The sequence below is a fragment of the Tursiops truncatus genome, chromosome 2 (assembly GCF_011762595.2).
Source record: "Tursiops truncatus isolate mTurTru1 chromosome 2, mTurTru1.mat.Y, whole genome shotgun sequence".
Classification (NCBI taxonomy): Eukaryota; Metazoa; Chordata; class Mammalia; order Artiodactyla; family Delphinidae; genus Tursiops; species Tursiops truncatus.
Genome location: NC_047035.1, coordinates 160,178,309 through 160,198,585, shown reverse-complemented (window position 1 = coordinate 160,198,585; position 20,277 = coordinate 160,178,309). Strand labels below are relative to the sequence as shown.

The 20,277-nt window shown below is 37.4% G+C and overlaps 1 protein-coding gene and 1 long non-coding RNA gene across 20 annotated transcripts in view; one reads left to right on the top strand and one right to left on the bottom strand.

Moving 5' to 3' along the window:
• Window positions 1-20,277, top strand: part of CCDC7 (coiled-coil domain containing 7) — a 271,954-nt gene that overhangs the window by 125,292 nt on the left and 126,385 nt on the right. For 15 of the 19 annotated variants that reach the window (XM_073801610.1, XM_073801617.1, XM_073801609.1 and 12 more), the window contains exons 20-21: window positions 2,539-2,649; window positions 11,048-11,143. In XM_073801610.1, the coding sequence (XP_073657711.1) occupies window positions 2,539-2,649; window positions 11,048-11,143 (207 nt within the window). The remainder of the gene's footprint in view (window positions 1-2,538; window positions 2,650-11,047; window positions 11,144-20,277) is intronic. The other 4 variants (XM_073801622.1, XM_073801613.1, XM_073801626.1 and 1 more) reach the window with 1 other exon arrangement.
• LOC141278105 (uncharacterized) overlaps window positions 1-20,277 on the bottom strand; it is a 63,938-nt gene that overhangs the window by 2,394 nt on the left and 41,267 nt on the right. The gene's annotated exons all lie outside the window — the stretch shown is intronic.

The following is a 20,277-nucleotide window of genomic DNA, read 5'->3' as shown; positions in this document are numbered from 1 at the left end:
TCTTCTCTCACACCTCCTAAAAGTGCTTTGTAGGATCTACAGCATTATATTGATCACTTTGCTCACTGTACCGGTTTCTCAGAGAGCTAGAGAGCTGCCGGTTGTCAAGTTGGCCAATTAAGATAACAAACTAAACAAAGTAAAATTCTGCCTTTTTTCACTTACTCTGATAGTATAAGCAAGGATCTAAACAGAAAAGGGCTGAAGCTCTACCAGTCTTCCATTTTCCCCACAGAACAGCACTAGGCAAGGGTCAGGTGTATCATTATAGACAGGAGAGAGTGGGGGCAACATCTCACTGCCCCAAACAAAAGGCTCCTGCTGTTTTAAGGACACTGGGCCCAGGGGAAGGATGAGGAGGCAGAGTTTGGAGCAGATAAGTACTTTACACCGAATCAGACTGAGAACAGTGTCTTCCAGGTCTATCTTTAAGGTGGCGTAGGTAGAGGCATCTGAACAGTACAGGTTCAGTACATCTGAACCTCTGAATGGAGGTTCCTAGGCCAGAATGCAGATAAATGTAAGATCATGGTCATCTAGAAGTGGAGGTTAAGGGTCAGCCTGACTGCAGCTACTTCTAGTGCCTGCAGTGTATACATCAAGTCAGTGTGGGGTTGGAAGCTTTTCCCTGTAAGAACTGCCAGGTAGGTTTGTAATTGCTTATGGGGCTGAAAGATCATATACAGGGTTTTGACTTGCAGTTGGAACCTCAGTGTATGTATACACACACACACACACACACACACACACACACACACACATTCATACGTACCTATACCTACATACACATAAAAGTGAACATATATATGCATATACACATACATAGGCATATTTAGAAATTATGAGTTCTTACAGGCACCTTCAATTCCAGTTAATATCCCTAGGGCTTGTTTTTGCCTGCCTTCATTTTATATGTGGATGTCCTTCCACAGTGAGAATCCTGACTTTGAGCAACATCAACACATTTATATATTCACTCCATCCTATAATACTTCTAAAATTGTTTCAGTCACTTAGCTGATACTAGGGAAAAAACCTACTAAATTTTTTGTGATTTTTTTTTTTTTTTTTTTTTTTTTTTTTGCATCCCACTCTCTTGCCTAAGACTGAGAGTATATGTCAAATACTGTTGATGAACTACTTGGATTTGTGCTTATTTTTTTCCTGCAGTAGGTTGATTAAGGTTGCTTCCAACGTTAGTCTTTTTATTTTTTACTTTAGTTTTATTTTTGGAATATGTAAAACATGACCCTTTTCTAAAAGTAATAAATATGCAAAAATATATATAAAGCATCATTTCTTTCTTATTCCTTCCCTACATTCCTTAGTCCTCACCCTCCTTTAGTAGGTATCCAACTAAATTGTTTTTTGGTTTGTCTTTTCTGTGTTTCATTGAAAAAATAACTTTTTTTCCTCTTTATGTATTTATTTCTTATGTCCCTTTCTTTCTTTTACCAAAGGTGAAAAAGATAGCATGCTAGATATTCTTTTTTTTTTGTGGTATGCGGGCCTCTCACTGTTGTGGCCTCTCCCATTGCGGAGCACAGGCTCCGGACGCGCAGGCTCAGCGGCCATGGCTCACGGGCCTAGACGCTCCGCAGCATGTGGGATCTTCCCGGACTGGGACACGAACCCGTGTCCCTGCATCGGCAGGCAGACTCTCAACCACTGCGCCACCAGGGAAGCCCTAGATATTCTTTATTTCAGTTTTTTTTTTCATTTATTGTTGCCTCCTAGAAATCCCTCCAGTTCGTTTTATAGAGACCTTTTGCATTTCTTTTACAGTAGTAGGTACACTTGTTATACTACATCATATACCATAATTTATACTTCACCGTAGTTTATAATATATACTTTAATTTATTCAACCAATCTTCTATGCTTATATATTTTGCTGCTTTTAGCTATTTTGCAATTACACATAATATTGTAATGAAACACTTGTACTTACACATTTTCTTTTTTTTTTTTAAGAAGTCAACATAGGTTTGTGTTTTTCTTTAACATCATTATTGGAGTATAATTGCTTTACAATGGTGTGTTAGTTTCTGCTTTATAACAAAGTGAATCAGCTATACATATACATATATCCCCATATCTCCTCCCTCTTGTGTCTCCCTCCCACCCTCCCTGTCCCACCCCTCTAGGTGGTCACAAAGCACTGAGCTGATCTCCCTGTGCTGTGCGGCTGCTTCCCACTAGCTATCTATTTTACATGGGGTAGTATGTACACAGTTTCATTGTTTGGCCTATAAATATGTATTTACCTAAAGTATAAATAACACAAGAAAACTAGAGACTAATATAAAACATATTTGATGTCTAGGAATGTTTATGAAACACTGAGACTGTTTCACCATACATCTATCAAAAATGATCTCACAATTTTCATGTGGATCTAGCATTGTGGCAATTTACTTAAAACTTTATAAAAATGAGAGAAGATGCTGCTGCATAATTATTATAAATTTGAAATTAGAGATTTCACAATAAATCTATTTTCCCATTTAAGTGGAGTGAATGTATCTCTTTTTGAAGCTCATGATAAAGTACCAGATAAGAAGCTTATGCATGAGAATCAAGATTCAGTGTCAAAAATCCAACAGCAAGTAAAGAAAGAAAGAAATCTCAGAAGGGAAGGACACACTAGTAAGTATAGTAATTATAGAAAATTTTTAAATATTTTAAATTAAACTCATCAAATGAGCTTTTTTGTTTGGTTCATGGATATGTATTTGGGCATGTATTTTATTTTATTTTATTTTTTAAATTAAGTTAAGTCAATTTATTTATTTTTAATTTTTTGGCCTCGCTGCATGGCATGTGGGCTCTTAGTTCCCCAACCAGGGATCAAACCCGTGCCCCCTGCAGTAGAAGTGCAGAGTCTTAACCACAGGACCAGCAGGGAAGTCCTGGGCATATACTTCATAGAAAATTTCTACTTTGACCTAAAGTGTTAATACCCTAAGATAATTAGAGAGCAGAAACAAAAGTATTGATACCTTTTGATTGAGATTTCTAGTACTAAGATTATTTTAAGGCCTTGGGTTATGTACTCAGTATGATTCAATAACAGACCATCAACTGACTCTTAAAGGGTGTACACTTCTGAGCTCTCTCCAGGAGATTTGGGTCCATAAGTTCAGCAGTTAACTCTGACATGTCTGTGGCAGTGTCCTTTAGTCATAGCCCATAGTTCGTGAACAAAGAGGTGCTGAGACCTGTAACTCAAACAGGAGATGTGGATCACAGGGACCAAAGGGAATGGTCAAATTCAACATCATGAGATTTTTCCATATGTTTTCTTCAAGAAATTTTATAGTTTTAGGTCTTAAGTTTCAGTCTTTAACCCATTTTGAATTAATTTTTGTGTATGATGTAAGGTAAACATCCAACTTTATTGTTTTACATGTAGATATCAGTTTATTCACCTATTTCTTGGAGACACTGTTCTTTCCCCATTGATTGTTCTTGACACCCTTATTAAAGGTCATCAACTATACATGTGAGGGTCTAAGCTCTTTAATCTATTCCATTGGTCTGTATGTCTGTCTTTATGCCCCTACCACACTATTTTGATTACCTGTGCTTTGTAATATGTTTTGAAATTAGTAAATGCTAGAGGTATAAATTCGTTATTCTTTTTCAAGATGTTTTGGCTATTTGGGATCCTTTGAGATCCTGTATAAATTTTAGCATGCGTTTTTCTATTTCTTCTGCAAAAAATGCACTTGGATTTTTATAGGGATTACACTGAATCTGTGGATTGCTTTGGGTAGTACTGAGACCTTAACTATATTAAGTTTTCAAATCCAGGAACATGGGATGTTTTTTCATTTATTTGTCTCTTCTTTAATTTCTTTCAGCAGTGTTTTTTTAAATTAATTTTTATTGGAGTATAGTTGCTTTACAATGTTGTATTAGTTTCTACTCTACAGAAAAGTGAATCAGCTATACGTATACATATATCCCCTCCTTTTTGGATTTCCTTCTCATTTAGGTCACCCCAGTGCATTTAGTAGCGTTCCCTGTACTATACAGTAGGTTCTCATTAGTTGTCTATTTTATACATAGTATCAATAGTGTATATATGTCAATCCCAGTCTCCCAATTCATCCCATCCCCTTCCATTCCCCCTTGGTATCCATACATTTGTTCGCGAGTCTGTGTCTCTGTTTCTGCTTTGCAAATAAGATCATCTATACCATTTTTCTAGATTCCACATATATGCGTTAATATATGATATTTGTTTTTCTCTTTCTGGCTTCACTTTCATGTCGTGGCTATCGTCAATAGTGCTGCACTGAACATTGGGGTGCATATAGCTCTTTGAATTTTGTTTTTCTCTGGGTATATGCCCAGTAGTGGAATTGCTGGGTCATATGGTAGTTATATTTTTAGTCTTTTAAGGAGCCTCCATACTTTTCTCCATCATGGCTGTATCAATTTACATTCCCACCAACAATGCAAGAGGGTTCCCTTTTCTCCACACCCTCTTCAGCATTTACTGTTTGTAGATTTTTTTGATGATGGCCATTCTGACCAATGTGAGGTGATACCTCATTGTAGTTTTGATTTGCATTTCTCTAATAATTAGTGATGTTGAGCATCTTTTCATTTGTTTGTTGGGCATTTGTATGTCTTCTTTGGAGAAATGTCTATTTAGGTCTCCATTTTTTGATTGGGTCGTTTTTTGATATTGAGCTGCATAAGCTGTTTGTATATTTTGGTGATTAATCCTTTGTCAGTTGCTTCATTTACAAATATCTTTTCCCATTCTGAGTGTTGTCTTTTCATCTTGTTTATGGATTCCTTTGCTGTGCAAAGGTTTTAAGTTTAATTAGGTCCCATTTGTTTATTTTTATTTCCATTTCTCTAGGAGGTGGGTCAAAAAAGATCTCACTGTGATTTATGTCAAAGAATGTTCTGCCTATGTTTTCCTCTAAGAGTTTTATAGTGTATGACCTTACGTTTAGGTCTTTAATCCATTTTGAGTTTATTTTTTTGTTATGGTGTTCTAATTTCATTCTTTCACATGTAGCTGTCCGTTTTCCGAGCACGACTTATTGAAGAGGCTGTCTTTTCTCCATTGTGTATTCTTGCCTCCTTTGTCATAGGTTAGGTGACCATAGGTGCATGGGTTTATCTCTGGGCTTTCTATCCTATTCCATTGATCTATATTTATGTTTTTTTGCCAGTACCATGCTGTCTTGATTACGGTGGCTTTGTAGTATAGTCTGAAGACAAGGAGCCTGATTTCTCTGGCTCCGTTTTATTTTATTTTTATTTTTTTACTGTTCCTTTTTTTTTCTGGCTCTGTTTTTCTTTCTCAAGATTGCTTTGGCTATTTGGGGTCTTTTGTGTTTCCATACAAATTGCAAAATTTTTTGTTCTAGTTCTGTGAAAAATACCATTGGTAATTTGATAGGGATTGCATTGAATCTGTAGATTGCTTTGTGTAGTATAGTCATTTTCACAATATTGATTCTTCCAATCCAAGAACATGGTATATCTCTCCATCTGTATCATCTTTGATTTCTTTCATCAGTACTTTATAGTTTTGCATGCACAGGTCTTTTGCCTCCTTAGGTAGGTTGATTTCAGCAGTGTTTTATAGTTTTCAGTGTACATGCCTTTTGCCTCCTTGGTTAAGTTTATTCCTACATATTTTATTATTTTTGATGAATTGTTTTCATAGTTTACTTTTCATATTGTACATTAATAGTTTGTAAAAATGTAACTGATTTTTACATGTTGATTTTGTACCCTGAAACTTTGCTGAATTCATTTATTAATTCTCCTGGGGGTTTTTTTGTGTGTGTATGCATGTGTGAATCTTTAGGGTTTTCTATGTATAAGGACATTTTATCTATGAACAGATAATTTTACTTCTTCCTTTCTAATTTTTATATCTCGTATTTCTTTTTTTGCCCAGTTGCTGTTGTTAGGACTTCTAGTACTATGTTGAATAGAAGTGGTGAGAGTGGGCATCCTTGCCTTATTTTTGATCTCAAAGGAAGTTTTTAGTTTTTCATCACTGAGTGTGATGTTAGCTGTGGGCTTTGCTTATATAGTCTTTATTATATGTGGGTATTTTGCTTTTAATCTTAGTTTGTTGAGTGTTTTGTTTAATCATAAAAGGATGTTTAATTTTCTGTATCAGCTGAGATGGTCATGTGTGTTTTTTTTTTCCTTCATGCTATTAATATGATGTGTCACATTAATTGATTTTCATGTATTAAATCAACCTTGCATTCCAGGAATAAATCCCACTTGGATGTGGTATTTAATCCTTTTAGTGAGCTCTTGAATTCTGTTTGCTAGTATATTGTTGAGTTTTGCATCTGTGTTCATCAGGTATACTGGCCTGTAATTTTCCTTTCATATAATCCCTTTGTCTGACTTTGGTATCAGGTTAATACTGGCTTCATAGAATGAGTTTAAAAGTTTTCCTATTCATTTCTTTGGATGAGTTTGATGAGGACTAGTGTTAGTTTTGTTGTTGTTAATGTTTGGTAGCATTCTGCAGTGAAGCTGTCTGGTCCTGGGTTTCTATCTGTCGGGAGGTTTTTGATTACTGATTTAATCTACTAGTTACTGTTCTTTCAGATATTCTGTTTATTCATGATTCAGTTAGTAGGTTGTGTTTCTTAGAATTCATTTTTTTCTAGGTATTTCAGATAGTTGGCATACAGTTCATAATGTTCTCTTATAATAATTTTTATTCCTATGGCATTGGTTGTAATGCCTCTTCTTTCATTTCTTATTTAATTATTTGAGTCTTTTCCCTTTTTTCTTAGCTAATGTAACTAAATGTTTTCAATTTTGTTGGTCTTTTCAAAAAACCAACTCCTGGTTTTATTCATTTTCTTTATTGTTTTTCTCTTCTCTGTTTCACTTACCTCTGCTCTAATCTTTATTATTTCCTTCCTTCTGCTATCTTTGGGTATAGTTTTATCTTCTTTTTCTAGTTCCTTGAGTTGTAAAGTTAGGTTGTTTATTTGAAATATTTCTTCTTTTTTAATGTAAGCATTCATAGCTATAAATTTTCCTCTTAGCACTGCTTTCATTGCATTGCATATATTTTGTTATGTTGTGTTTTCATTTTCATTTGTCTCAAGATAATTTCTAATTTCTCTCGCAATTTCTACTTCACCCATTGTTTTTTTTGAGAATATATTTTTATATTTCCCACATATTTGTGGATTTTCAAGTGTTTCTGCTACTGTTAATTTCTAGTTTCTTTCCATTGTGATCAGAAAAGTTATTTTGCGTAATAACAGTATCCTGGAGAATGTTCCATGTGTACTTGAGAAAAATGTATTCTGATGTTGTTAGGTGGAGGTTTTTTTGCATATATCTATAATGTCCAATTGGCCTATAGTGTTGTTCAAATCCTCTAATTTTCTTATTGATCTTTTTTCTGGTTGTTTTTTCCATTATTGAAAATGAGGTATTGAAGTCTCCTACAATTTTTGTTTTATGGTCTGTTTCTCCATTCAATCTGGTTAATGTTTTCTTCATGTATTTAGGAGTTCTCATGTCTGATGAATATATGTTTATATATATAAACACTATAATGTTTATATTTATAATGTTACATATTCCTGGAGAATTGACCTTTTTATTATTATATGATGTCTTACTTTGTCTCTTTAACAGGTTTTGACTAAAGTCTCTTCTGTCTGATATTATAGTATAGCCATCACTATTCTCTTTTGGTTATCATTTGCATGGGGAATCTGTTCCCATCCTTTCACTTTCAGTCTATATATGTCCTTAGACCTAAGTGAATCTCTTGTAGACAGCATTATAGGTGGGTCTTATTTTTTATACGTACAGCTACTCTGTGTCCAGGGAGTTTAACCCACTTACATTGGTAGGTTGTGTGTTTCTAAGAATTTATCCATTTCTCTAGGTTATCCAATTAGTTGGCATACAGTTGGTTAGGAAAGGACTTACTTTTGCCATTTTGTTAATTATTTCCTGTATGTCTCATAATTTTTTGCTCCTCATTTCCTATTTTACTCTCTTCCTTTGTCTTTCATTGATTTTTTTTGGCAGTGGCATGCTTTAATTCTCTTCTCATTTCCTTTTGTGTATTAGTCTTCTCAGGCTGCCATAACTGAAAGCCATAGACAGGGTCACTTAAAAAAAAAAAAACAGAAAATTATTTATTACAGTTCTGTAGGTGAAGTCCAAAATCTAGGTGCTAGTAAGTTAGATTTCATTCTGAGATGTCTTTTCTTGGCTCATAAGTGTCCACCATCTATTGTGTACCCACATGACCTCTTCTTTGTGTGCAAATGGAGAGAGAGAGAGATAGAGAATGAAAGCTCTGGTGTCTCTTTTTATTAGGGCAACAATCACATCAGATCAGGGTCTTACCCTTATGATGTCATTTAACCTTAATTACTTCCCTTCCCCCCATCTCCAAAACCGTCACATTGGAGGTTAGGGCTTCAACATATGAATTTTGGGAGATACAAACATGTATCCATAACATGAATAGTCTATAAATGTTTTTGTTATGGTTACAATAATATATTTTATACCAGTAACAAGTTAACTTCAAACACATACATACTTCTGTCACTAAACTGTACTCCTTTAAAGCTCTTTCCCCTCACTTTATTTATTGGTGTCACAAATTACATCTTTGTATACTGTGTGCCCATTAACATAGATTTATAGTTATTTTATGCTTTTTCTCCTAATTCTGTATAAGAATTAAAGGGAAGTTATGCATCAAAATGTCAGTAATATACATTTCTACATTTGTCCATATATCTTAACCAAAACCTTTATATTATCATACAGCTTCATGATGCCATCTAATATCCTTTCATTTCAACTTGAAAGACTTCCTTTAGTATTTCTGGCAGAGCAGGTCTAGTGGTATGAACTCCGTCAGCTTTTGTTTATCTGTGAAAATCTTAATTTCCCTTTCAGTTTTGAAGGACAGTTTTGCCAAATATCATATGCTTGGTTGACGGTTGTTTTCTTTTGGCACTCTGAAAGTATCATCCCACTGTCTTATGGCCTTCAAGGTTTCTGAGAAATTCATTTATAATCTTATAGAGGCTCCCTTGCACATGACAAATTGTATTTCTCTTGCCTCTTTTAAGATTTTCTCTTTTTCCTTGACTTCTGACAGTTTGACTACATTGTGTTTCGGTGTTGGTCTCTTTGGGTTTTTCCTAGTTGGAGTTTATAAAGCTTATTGAATTTGTATATCCATTTCTTTTTAAAATTTGGTAAGTTTTGTCATTTCTTCAAATAAACTCTCTGCTCCCTTTTTTCTCTCTTCTCTTCTGGGACTTTCATAATGCATATCTTGGTCCACCTGATAGGGTCCCATAAATCCTTCATGCTCTCTACACTTTTCTTAATTCTTTTTTCTTTTTGCTCCTCAGATACAATGATTTCACATGACCTGTCTCCCAGTTTGCTGATTTTTTTTCTGCCTGATCAAGTCTGATGGTGAACCCCTTTAGTGAATTTTTCAATTCAGTTATTATATTGCTCAGCACCAGAGGTTTTTTTTATAGTTTCTATATCTTTGTTGATATTCTAATTTTGTTCATGCTTCATTGTCCTGATTTCATTTAGTTTATATTTCTTTCAGCTCATTGAGAATCTTTAAGGCAGTTGTTAAAATTCCTTGTGAGGTAATTCACAGACCTGTGGTTTTTTAGGGTTGGTTTCTGGAACTTTATTTTCTTCCCATGATTGGGACATGTTTCCATGTTTCTTTGTATGCTTTGTCATATTTTGTTGAGATTTGGGAATTTGAAAACATAGCTATCTCTCTCAGTCTTTTCAGATACAGGGGAACACCTTGACTAATCAGCCTGACATGGAGGTTCTGATACTTCTCAAACCTTCGCTGGGGATGTATCTTCTCTGGGCTTGTGTGTACTTTTATTCTAGTGTATATGACTTTTTTTTTTTTTTTTTTTGGTAGTACGCGGGCCTCTCACTGTTGTGGCCTCTCCTGTTGCGGAGCACAGGCTCCGGACGCACAGGCTCAGTGGCCATGGCTCACGGGCCCAGCCGCTCCGCGGCACGTGGGATCTTCCCAGACCAGGGCACGAACCCGTGTCCCCTGCATCAGCAGACGGACTCTCAACCGCTGCGCCACCAGGGAAGCCCTATATGACTTTTTTTTACTCTCCTAATTTCCCTAAGAGGATCTCTCCTGTTTCTTCTCAGGAGATTTTTGTTTTGGTTTCTATTGTATTCCTCCACCCGTAATCTCTTGCTCCTCCATCATTTGCAGAACTTCATAACCCCTGCAGCTCTAATGTGTAACGGCACTTGCCTTTGTTTTCAGCAGTCTCCAACCTGGTATCTAACTATGGAACTGTCCCCATCAGCTTTCCAGATCAGGCAAGACAGCAACCAATGAGTCAGACAGTGCCTAGACATGCCAGAAAGTTGGATGCAAGTGTCACTCTTTTCATCCCAATGGAGGATCTGGAAATTGCGAGACTTCCTTGTTACTGTGGCACACTGTGGCACACTCTGCCAGGGAGATGGTGGGGCTAACTAAGCTGGGCAAAATGCCATGACCCTTCCTACCCTCTTTGGTACAGTTTTTCTTGGTTAGTAATTCACTTGGATGATGCAGCTTCTTAACTGGTTTCTAGAGTTCTCATAATGGTATTTTGGTCTGTATATTGTTATTAACTTAGTGTCTCCATAGGGTAATGAGGGTCTGGAACTTCCTAGTCCTCCATCTTCCTGATATTTTATCCTATAATTAAGTTTTAACTTAAGTATAAAAGTCCTACGTAGGAAATATAGAGAATGATAGAAAGCACATGTGATGCCTAGGATTATTAATGAAATAATGAGACAGTTTCAGTGTATACCCATTAAAACTCTTCTCTTTTCATATTAGATCTAGCATTATGGTAATCTACTTATAAGTCTATAAAATTGAGAAGAATTTATGCTGTACATTTGTTATAAATTTGAAAGTTAGGGGTTCACAATAGATCTGTTTTTCTATTTATTTGATTATATGCTTCTCTTTATGTAGCTCAGTTTGAAGTACCAGATGGAAATCTTCTCTATGAGGATCAAGACTCAATATCAAAAACACAAATGCAAGTAAATACACAGAGAACATTCAAAGGTAATATATACCTTAAGTAGTAAAATAATTACAGGTAACTTTAAATTATTTTAATTAAACTCAGTAGAAAATATTCTTCTTTGGTTCATGAATATGCATCTGAGATTATATTTCATGCAACATTCATAGTTTCTTTGATGTTAGTTGTAAATACCCTAAGAAAATTAGAGAGCAAAAGTCAAAGTATTCATAACTTACATTGGTATTTCTGGTTGTAATATTATTTCACAGTCATAGGTCATATACTCAGACACCAAGGCTCAATCATAGGCCAATAATTTTCTCACAAAAGATGCATACCTTTCAGCAGACTGGAAGATTATAGGTCCAAAACTCCAGAGGGTGTCTGTCTGTGACCTATGGTAGTAGCCTTCTACCACAGACTGTACTTGGTGAACAGAGATGTTGCTGAGAGCTGTAACTCTAACAGCAAATGAGGATCAGAGGGCCCCAAGGGAAGGATAGGCTGAGAGGCCTGGTGGAGGGCCTCAAGTGCGTCCTCTTGGTTGTGGCCCCACTGAGAAGAGTGGCCTTTGAAGTAATCTAATAGTAATGGATGTAATGGATGCCATCAAGAACCACACATGGGGACTATGAGAGTGCAAGTATCCAAATAGTCCCACCAATAGCTGGGCCTCATTTTCAGTTGTTCAAGTAGAGTGTGTCAAAGCTTGGCAGTCTTCTCCTTTGGAATGACATGTTGTGCCCCTCACAGATTTTGCCCAGGGATTTCAGTTAGGTACTGGGTAACTATGTCTTATCTGTAATAATGGTCCAGCCATGTTGCTACATATTGGTCTGTAGGACGTCTAGTTCTTGTTAAGTGGTGCCCTTGTATGGACCTATTTGGATGATGTCATCAATAGACTGGAAGGCTAGTGCTCCCTCTGGGTGTAGGACATTTCTAGGTCAAGACTGTTTGGTGAAAGATAGTTGGGGAATTTATGTAGCTTTATGGAAGGACATTAGTGAAGCAATGCAATCTGTTCCCCATATGACGAACTGATCCTAATCATCCATGTGGACAGAGATTATGCATAGGGTATTTGCACCATCTATTACAGAATACCAGATTCTCTCACTGTGGACAGTAGCTTCCATGACAGTCACAATATCAGATATAACTAGTGCCTGGGGACTACATCACTGAACTGCCAATTATCACTGGAGTCTCTACACACACAAGGACATATGCCCAGGTCCACTGAGCTACTGAATGAAGAAACAGTCTCAGGGAGAATTTTTGCTTCATTAAGTTCATCAATAAGGACAGTTATTTACTTTTCTTCTTCACGCATTTGTTTTTGAGGAACAAAGTACTAGATTCAGGTAGTTGAGTAGTTTCACAGTCTTCCACTTGTCCTGCTGAAGTGGTAATTTCTATCAGGGTTTGGGGTGAATGCAAGTAGGGGTTCATGTAAACAGTACTTCTATACCAATAATGCATTCAACAGTGGGGGCTATAACAATGGAGTTTTGAGGTGGCCTGAGTGGGTACACTGTTGTAGGGTCTGGGTAAGTTTCCCATTGGTGGTGGCCGTGGAGTACCACCTCGGCATTATCAGTGTCCTCCTCATCCTGGTGTCGGGGGTTGTGGTGATCACAGTCACCTCTGCACCCATGTCCCACAGGCTTGGGAATGCAATTCTGCACATCTCCATTGAACTCTAACTTTATCATAAGTCCTCACATTCCCACTGGATATATGGGGCCCGGCCTAACCCATAGTCTTGTTTATCTTGAAAGCCGTAAAGTCTTGGTAAAAGTTGGCAGAGCATTTTGATTCATGGCAAGGATCACTGGGAAAAGCAGAAACATAGCACCTGTGTTAGTCATAGGCCACAGTAGTGGCCTGTTGGGCCTCCCTTATCCCACTACCTGGCCTTCGGGTCCTTGGTAAATATCCCATCAGTCTACTCCTTTCAGACCCTGTTTTGGGGGTAACACACCCTTTGATCTCTTTAAGGCCTTTGCCCAGATGGTCCGGGGTGGTTACTAGACTACCATTTTTACATCATTCTCTCTTCTGGTCAGTCATTGCTATCTTGGCATTATTCACTATTACTTGTCCAGAAATTTGTCAGTTAAGGTCCAGATTGTGTCGTAGACCAATTGCCCTGACCTTATTAGGATGTTTATCGAGCTTGATGTCCAGCAGTAGTGGCACAAATGAACCTAGGAACCTGAATCTGGTAAATAAAAAAAAAAAAACAATCTCATCATCTGCTGTCCTCATTCCCTCATTGTATATCTTAGGCACCACCAGGGTGGCTCATGGAGTCACTATTGCCTTTTCACGTATGCTTAAAACATGTTTTACAAAGGCAAGGATGAGCCATCTGTCGGATCCAAAACAGTACCCAGCTGAGGAAGGAGAGTCTTGGATGTCTGTATTTTTTCATACTCCTTTATTCCACCTCCTTGTGCAGTGTGGCCATTGTCAAGGTTCTCCAAGAAATGTTTCTGTATTAGCAACCCGGCAAGGTTACATGATTATTTCTTTAACAAGATACTCCTTTAAATGTGAAGATGAACGACTCACGTCTATAAGGTCTCTTCAGGTCACTGGGTAAAGTGATCCTCAGCACTTTACATTCCTTTTCATTAAATCATGAATTACAGTAACCACTATAGCAAAGGCTGAACACAAGTTCCAGGAGCATTAGATCTAACAGTAGTCACTGAGTGCAACTCAGCATGCAGGGTCACCAACAACTTTTGATCCCATTTTTTTTTTTTTTTTTTTTTTTTGCGGTACTCGGGCCTCCCACCGTCGCGGCCTCTCCCGCTGCGGAGCACAGGCTCCGGACACACAGGCTCAGCGGCCATGGCTCACAGGCCCAGCCGCTCTGCGGCATGTGGGATCCTCCCGGACCGGGGCACGAACCCGTGTCCCCTGCATCGACAGGTGGACTCTCAACCACTGCGCCACCAGGGAAGCCCTGATCCCATTATTGATGAAACTGTAAGTAGCCAAGGAATTGCTTCCCCAGTTTTGTCAAAATCCCTGTTTGATGTTTAATTTGACCCACTCACTGGGCATCTTGGCCAGCAAAACAGGACTATTAAAATAGAAGGATCATGGGGCTTCCCTGGTGGCACAGTGGTTGAGAGTCCGCCTGCTGATGCAGGGGACACAGGTTCATGCCCCGGTCCGGGAAGATCCCACATGCCACGGAGCGGCTGGGCCCGTGAGCCATGGCCGCTGAGCCTGTGCATCCGGAGCCTGTGCTCCGCAACGGAAGAGGCCACGACAGTGAGAGGCCCGCGTACCGCAAAAAAAAAAAAAAAAGGATCATGTAAACAATAAAGTAACACTCTCCTAAGCATGTCACACAATCTGTCAGCAGTTCCTGAGACACGTTGGCCTGAATGGTCATGTGCCCTGTGGGAACCTCAGACTCTTAACAAATGACTCAGCAAGTGCCCCCTTAGAGAGCCCTGAGGACTCACTAGTGCTCCTTCCAGAAAGGAATTGTGCTTCATTGACCACATTGCTCACTGTGCTAACTTGTCAGGGAGAGAGCTGCCAGTTTTTGAGTTGGTCAAGTAAGACAGCAAGTAAATTGAAAGTAAATTTAAGCATTTATTCACTTACTGTAATAGTATAAGAGTCTAAACAGGAAAGGTTCCCAGCCACACCAATATTCCATTTTCCCCCACAGAACATCATTGGATGAGGGTCAGATACATCAGTGCTGACAGGGCTGGGGTAGGGGAAGATCATCTCACAACCAAAGGAGCTCCAAACAAAAGGTTCTTGCTGTTCTATAGATCTGAGAGGAGATAGAAGTGGGAGGTCTAGGAGGAGTGCAAAAGTACTGAAAACAGAGTCAGAGATAATAAAAAGGTCTACAAGGTCCAATGAAAAGGTGGTCTATGTACAGGGTCTCAGCTGAGTCCTCCCCACATAAGAATGCTTCAGAATTGAAGCACTCAGACTAAGAATGCAGATATGGCCTTAGTCCATGACTGCACTAATTCCAATGTCTGCAGTGCACTGGCTATGTCTCAGAGTCTAGTGTGGAGTATGAAGATTTCCCCCATGACAGCTGCCAGATCAAGCCTTTGTAATCGTCTAAGGTTGGGCCTGACAGATCACGCAGAAGATTTTGGCATGTTGTCAGTGCCTCAGTGTAAACACATATGCATGTCCACATACAGGTACACATGATATACATATATGGATATACATATCCATATAGTCATCTTCATGTATGCTTACATACATAAACGTGCACATATATGTATATATGCATATTCACAGACATATTTAGAAATCATGGTTTCTCAAAGACACTTTCAATTTCATTCTCTCCCCTCAAGACTTGTTCTTATCTTTCTCTATTTCCGGTGTGTATATCCTTCCTTCCACAGTGTGAATCTGACTCTGATCAACATCAGTACATTTACTCATTTGCTCTACCTTATAATGCTTCTAAAATTATTTCAGAATGTAGAACCCTAGAAAAACAAATCTACTAAGAGAATTCTGTGATTTGCAAACAGAGAACAGATTTGTGGTTGCCAAGGGAGTGGAGGGTGGGGGTGGGATGGATTGGGAGTTTGGGATTAGCAGATGCAAACTATTATATATAGGATGGATAAACAACAAGGTCCTACTGTATAGCACAGGGAACTATATTCAATATCCTGTGATAAACCATAATGGAAAAGAATATGAAATATATATATACATATATAACTGAGTCAATTTGCTATACGGCAGAAATTAACACAACATTGTAAATCAACTGTACTTCAATAAAATAAATTTAAAAAATAAATTCTTCAATAAACATCTTAACTTACAGTTGAAAAAGAGGAAAAAGATTTTGTGATTTGTTTACAGTTCACCCCTCTACTCTTTTGCCCAGGAGTGAGGGTGTACGTCAAATACTATATTGATGATTTACTTGCATTACTGCTTTCTTATTTCCTTCAGTAGATTCAGTTCTTTAAATTTAGTTTCAGTTTTAGTTCCTTTTCTTATCCTTTGTAATTTAACTTTTCTGTTGATACATAATTGACACATAACATGTTTCATATGTACAACATACTGACTCGAGATATGTATATATTACAAAAAGTATCACAATAAGTTTAGTTATCATCTATCACCACATATAGTTAAATTTTTTTTCTTGTGATGAGAATTTTTAAGATGTACTCTCTTAGGAACTTTCAAATATGCAATGCAGTATTAACTGTAGTCACCATGCTGTATATTTTATCTCCAGTACTTATTTATTTTATAACTGCGAGTTTGTACCTTTTGACCACCTTCACCCATTCACCCACCCTCTACCCCCTGCTTTTGGCAACCACCAATCTGTTCTATGAGTTTTGATATTGGTTTTGTTTTTGTTTTAATTCCACATATAATTGAGATCATACAGTATTTGTCTTTCTTTCACTGACTTACTTCACTTAGTATAGTACCCTCAAAATGCATCCATGTTGTCCCAAATGGCAAGATTTCCTTCTTTTTTATGGCTGAATAATATTCCTTTGTATATATGTATACTACATTTTCTTTATCCATTCATCTGTCCATGGACACTTAGGTTGTTTCCATGTTTTGGCTATTATATTATTATTATAAATAATGCTGCAGTGAACATAGGGGTTTAGATATCTTTTCAAGTTAGTGTTTTCATTTCCTTTAGAAAAATACCCAGAAGTGGAATTGCTGGATTGTAAGGTAGTTCTATTTTTACTTTTTTGAGGAACCTCCCATAATGTTTTCCACAGTGGCTGCACCAAATTCCCTTCCCACCAACAGTGCACAAGGGCTCCCTTTTCTCCACATTCTCACCAACACTTATTTCCTGTCTTTTTGATAATAGCCATTCTAACAGGTATGGGGTGGTATCTCATTGTGGTTTTGATATGCATTTTCCTGACGATTAATAATGTTGAGAACCTTTTCATGTACCTGTAGGCCACCTGTAATGAAACATGTCCTTTCAAATCCTCTATCCATTTCTTAATCAGATTTTTTTTCTGCTTTTGAGTTGTATGAGTTATTTCTTTATTTTGGATATTAACCCTTTGTCAGATATACGATTTGCAAATACTTTCTTCCATTCTGTAGGTTGCCTTTCATTTTGTTGATATTTTCCTTTGCCGTGCAGAAGCTTTTTAGTTTGATGCAGTCTCATTTTTGGTGTCAAATCCAAAAAGTCTTCACCAAGACTGATAATGTCAGGGAGCTTACTGCTTATGTTTTCTTCTAGAAGTGTTATGGTTTCTGGTCTTACATTCAAGTCTTTAGTTGATTTTGCATTGATTTGTGTGTGTAAGATAGTGGTCCAGTTTCATTCTTTTGCATGTAGCTGTCCAGTTTTCCCAACATCATTTATTGAATAGACTGTCCTTTCTTCACTGTTTATTCTTGGCTGATTTGTTGTAAATTAATTGACCCTATATGTGTAGGTTTATTTCTGGAATCTCTGTTCTCTTCCATTGATTTATATGTCCATTTTTATGGCAATACCATACTGTTTTGATTACAATAGCTTTGTAATACACAACTGACCCTTGAACAACACAGATTTGAACTGCATGAGTCTACTTATACACAGAATTTTTTCAGTAAATACATGCTATGGTACTACATAATCTGTGGTTGGTTGAATCTGTGGATGCAGAGCCATGGATATAGAGGGCCAACTGTAAAATTCTGTGTGGATTTTCGACTGTGTAGGTGGGAAGGGAGGACAGTGCCCCTAACCCCCATGTTGTTCAAGGGTCAGCTGTAGTTTGAAATCAGGAAGTATGATGCCTCCACCTTTGTACTTTTTTCTCAAGATTGCTTTGACTATAAAGGATCTTTTGTGAGTCCATACAAATTTTAGGATTTTTTTGTTTTATTTCTGTGAAAAATGCCATTGGAAATTTAATAAGGATTGCATTTAATCCATAGCTTGCTTTGGGTGGTGTGGACATTTTAAAAATATTAATTCTTCCAGTTCACGAGCATGGAATATCTTTGCATTATTTTTGTCTTCTTTAATTTCTGTCATCAATATTTTTAGTTTCAGTGTATGAATACTTTATCTCCTTTGTCAAATTTATTTTTTTCTTTTTGATGTCATTGTAAATGGGATTATTTTCTTATTTTCTCTTTCTCATAGTTTGTTGTTAGTGTATAGAAATGCAATTGATTTTTTATTTTTTTTTATATTGATTTTGTATGTTGCACCTTTACTGAATTCACTTATTAGTTCTAACAGCTTTTTGGTGGAGTCTTCAGGATTTTCTATATATAGCCTTTATTGGGTTGAGGTAAATTCCTTTTATCCCTAATTTATGGGAGTTTTTATCATGAAAAAGTATTGAATATTTTCAGATTTTTTTTCTGCACCTGTTGAGATGATCATGTAATATTTATCCCTTGCTCTGTAATGTGGTGTATGTGTCACATTGATTGATGTTGGACCATCCTTGCCTGAGTAGAGTAAATACCATTTGGTCATGGTGTATGATCTTTTTAATGTGCTGTTGAATTGTTTGCTAGTAGTTTGTTGAGAATTTTTGCATGAGTTCATCAGGGATATTGGCTTGTCATTTTCTTGTGGTGTCTTTGTTTGGCTTTGGTATCTAGGTAATGCTGGCCTCATAAAATGAATTTGGAAGTTTCTACCAGTGAATGTTTGTGTCCCCCCCATAATTCATGTGTTAAAATCCTAATGTCTAATGTAATTGTATTAGGAGTGGGGAGGTGCTTAGGTCATGAGGGTGGAGCCCTCATGAGTGGGATTAGCCCATTCATGAATGGGCTAAAATTTTAGAAAAATTTTCTGTTTTCTGTTTCATTTATTCCTGCTCTAACCTTTATTATTTCCTTCCTTCTGATAACTTTGAGTTTAGTTTATTTTTCTCTTTCTAGTTCCTTGAGGTGTAAACTTAGGTTTTTTATTTGAGGTCTTTTTTCTAGCTGCCCACAGACAATCCAGCTATGTTGATTCCTTCAGTGTTCTAATTAAGGTGAGATAGAAGTGGGCCTCTCAGGCAGCACCCTGAAAGGCTTTGAGAGCCTTATGCTCACTTCCCTCTCTCTTTCTCCCACGGGAAAAATTGTGGGTGGGGGAATCTCTCTCTGTGTTGAGCTGTGCTGACTTGGTGGAGGGGTGACATAGGTAAAGCAAAACTGTTCTTCTTACGCTTTTTAATGCAGCTATCTAGGATGTTATGTTCCAGCAGCATGCTGGAACTTCTTGAGTGGACTCTGAAGCTCTCATAAATGTATTTCATCCACAAATTGTTAAATCAGTGTTTCCATGGGCTTCGGGACTGCGATCTCTTACCCTGCCGTTTTGCTGATGTCACTCCCTAAATTATTTTAAATTAAAGTGATCAGAAGATATTTTTCTTTGGTTCATGAATCAGTATTTAAGCGTATATTTTATAGCAGTTTTACACTTAGACTTAAAGTGTGAATACCCCAAGATAACTAGAGAATAAAGGCCAAAATATTCATAACTTTTGGTTGGTATTTCTAGTCATAAGACTATTTCATGGCCATGGGTCATATACTAATTATTCACCAAGGCCTTATAACAGGCCAATAGTAGTCGCTTAAAGGGTTTGTACCTTTCATCTGACTCCATTTGACTATGATACCAAAAGCCTAATGGGCACCTCTGGCCTCTGGCAGTGTCCTTCTGCCATAGGCTCTAATCAGCAAACTGAGAGGTTGCTGAGATCTGTAACTCAAACACAAATGTGTATCAGAGGAGCCAAGGGGATGGACAGTCAGAAACCTGTTGGAGGGCCTCTAGGACATCCTGTTTTGGTCTCAAAGGTAGAGACCAAAAATGGTATCCTAATAGACAAATGCCATCAAGATGACCAGATGGTGAATGTCAAAGTACTAGTAGCTGAAAAGTTCCACCAATCTTTGGGCCTCCTTTGTGTTTGTGGGGGCTTAGAGGAACTAAAGCTTGGCAGTTGTCTCCTATGGAATGACACATACTGCCTCTTCTCAGTTTACTCCCAGAGATTTCACTTGGGTACCAGGTCCTGGTACTTTTTCTGTATTAATGGCCCAGACTTAACTCACATGTAAGTCCACATGCTTTCTGTGTTTGTTGGGTAATTCCCTTGCCTAGGCCTAGTGGAGGTTATTG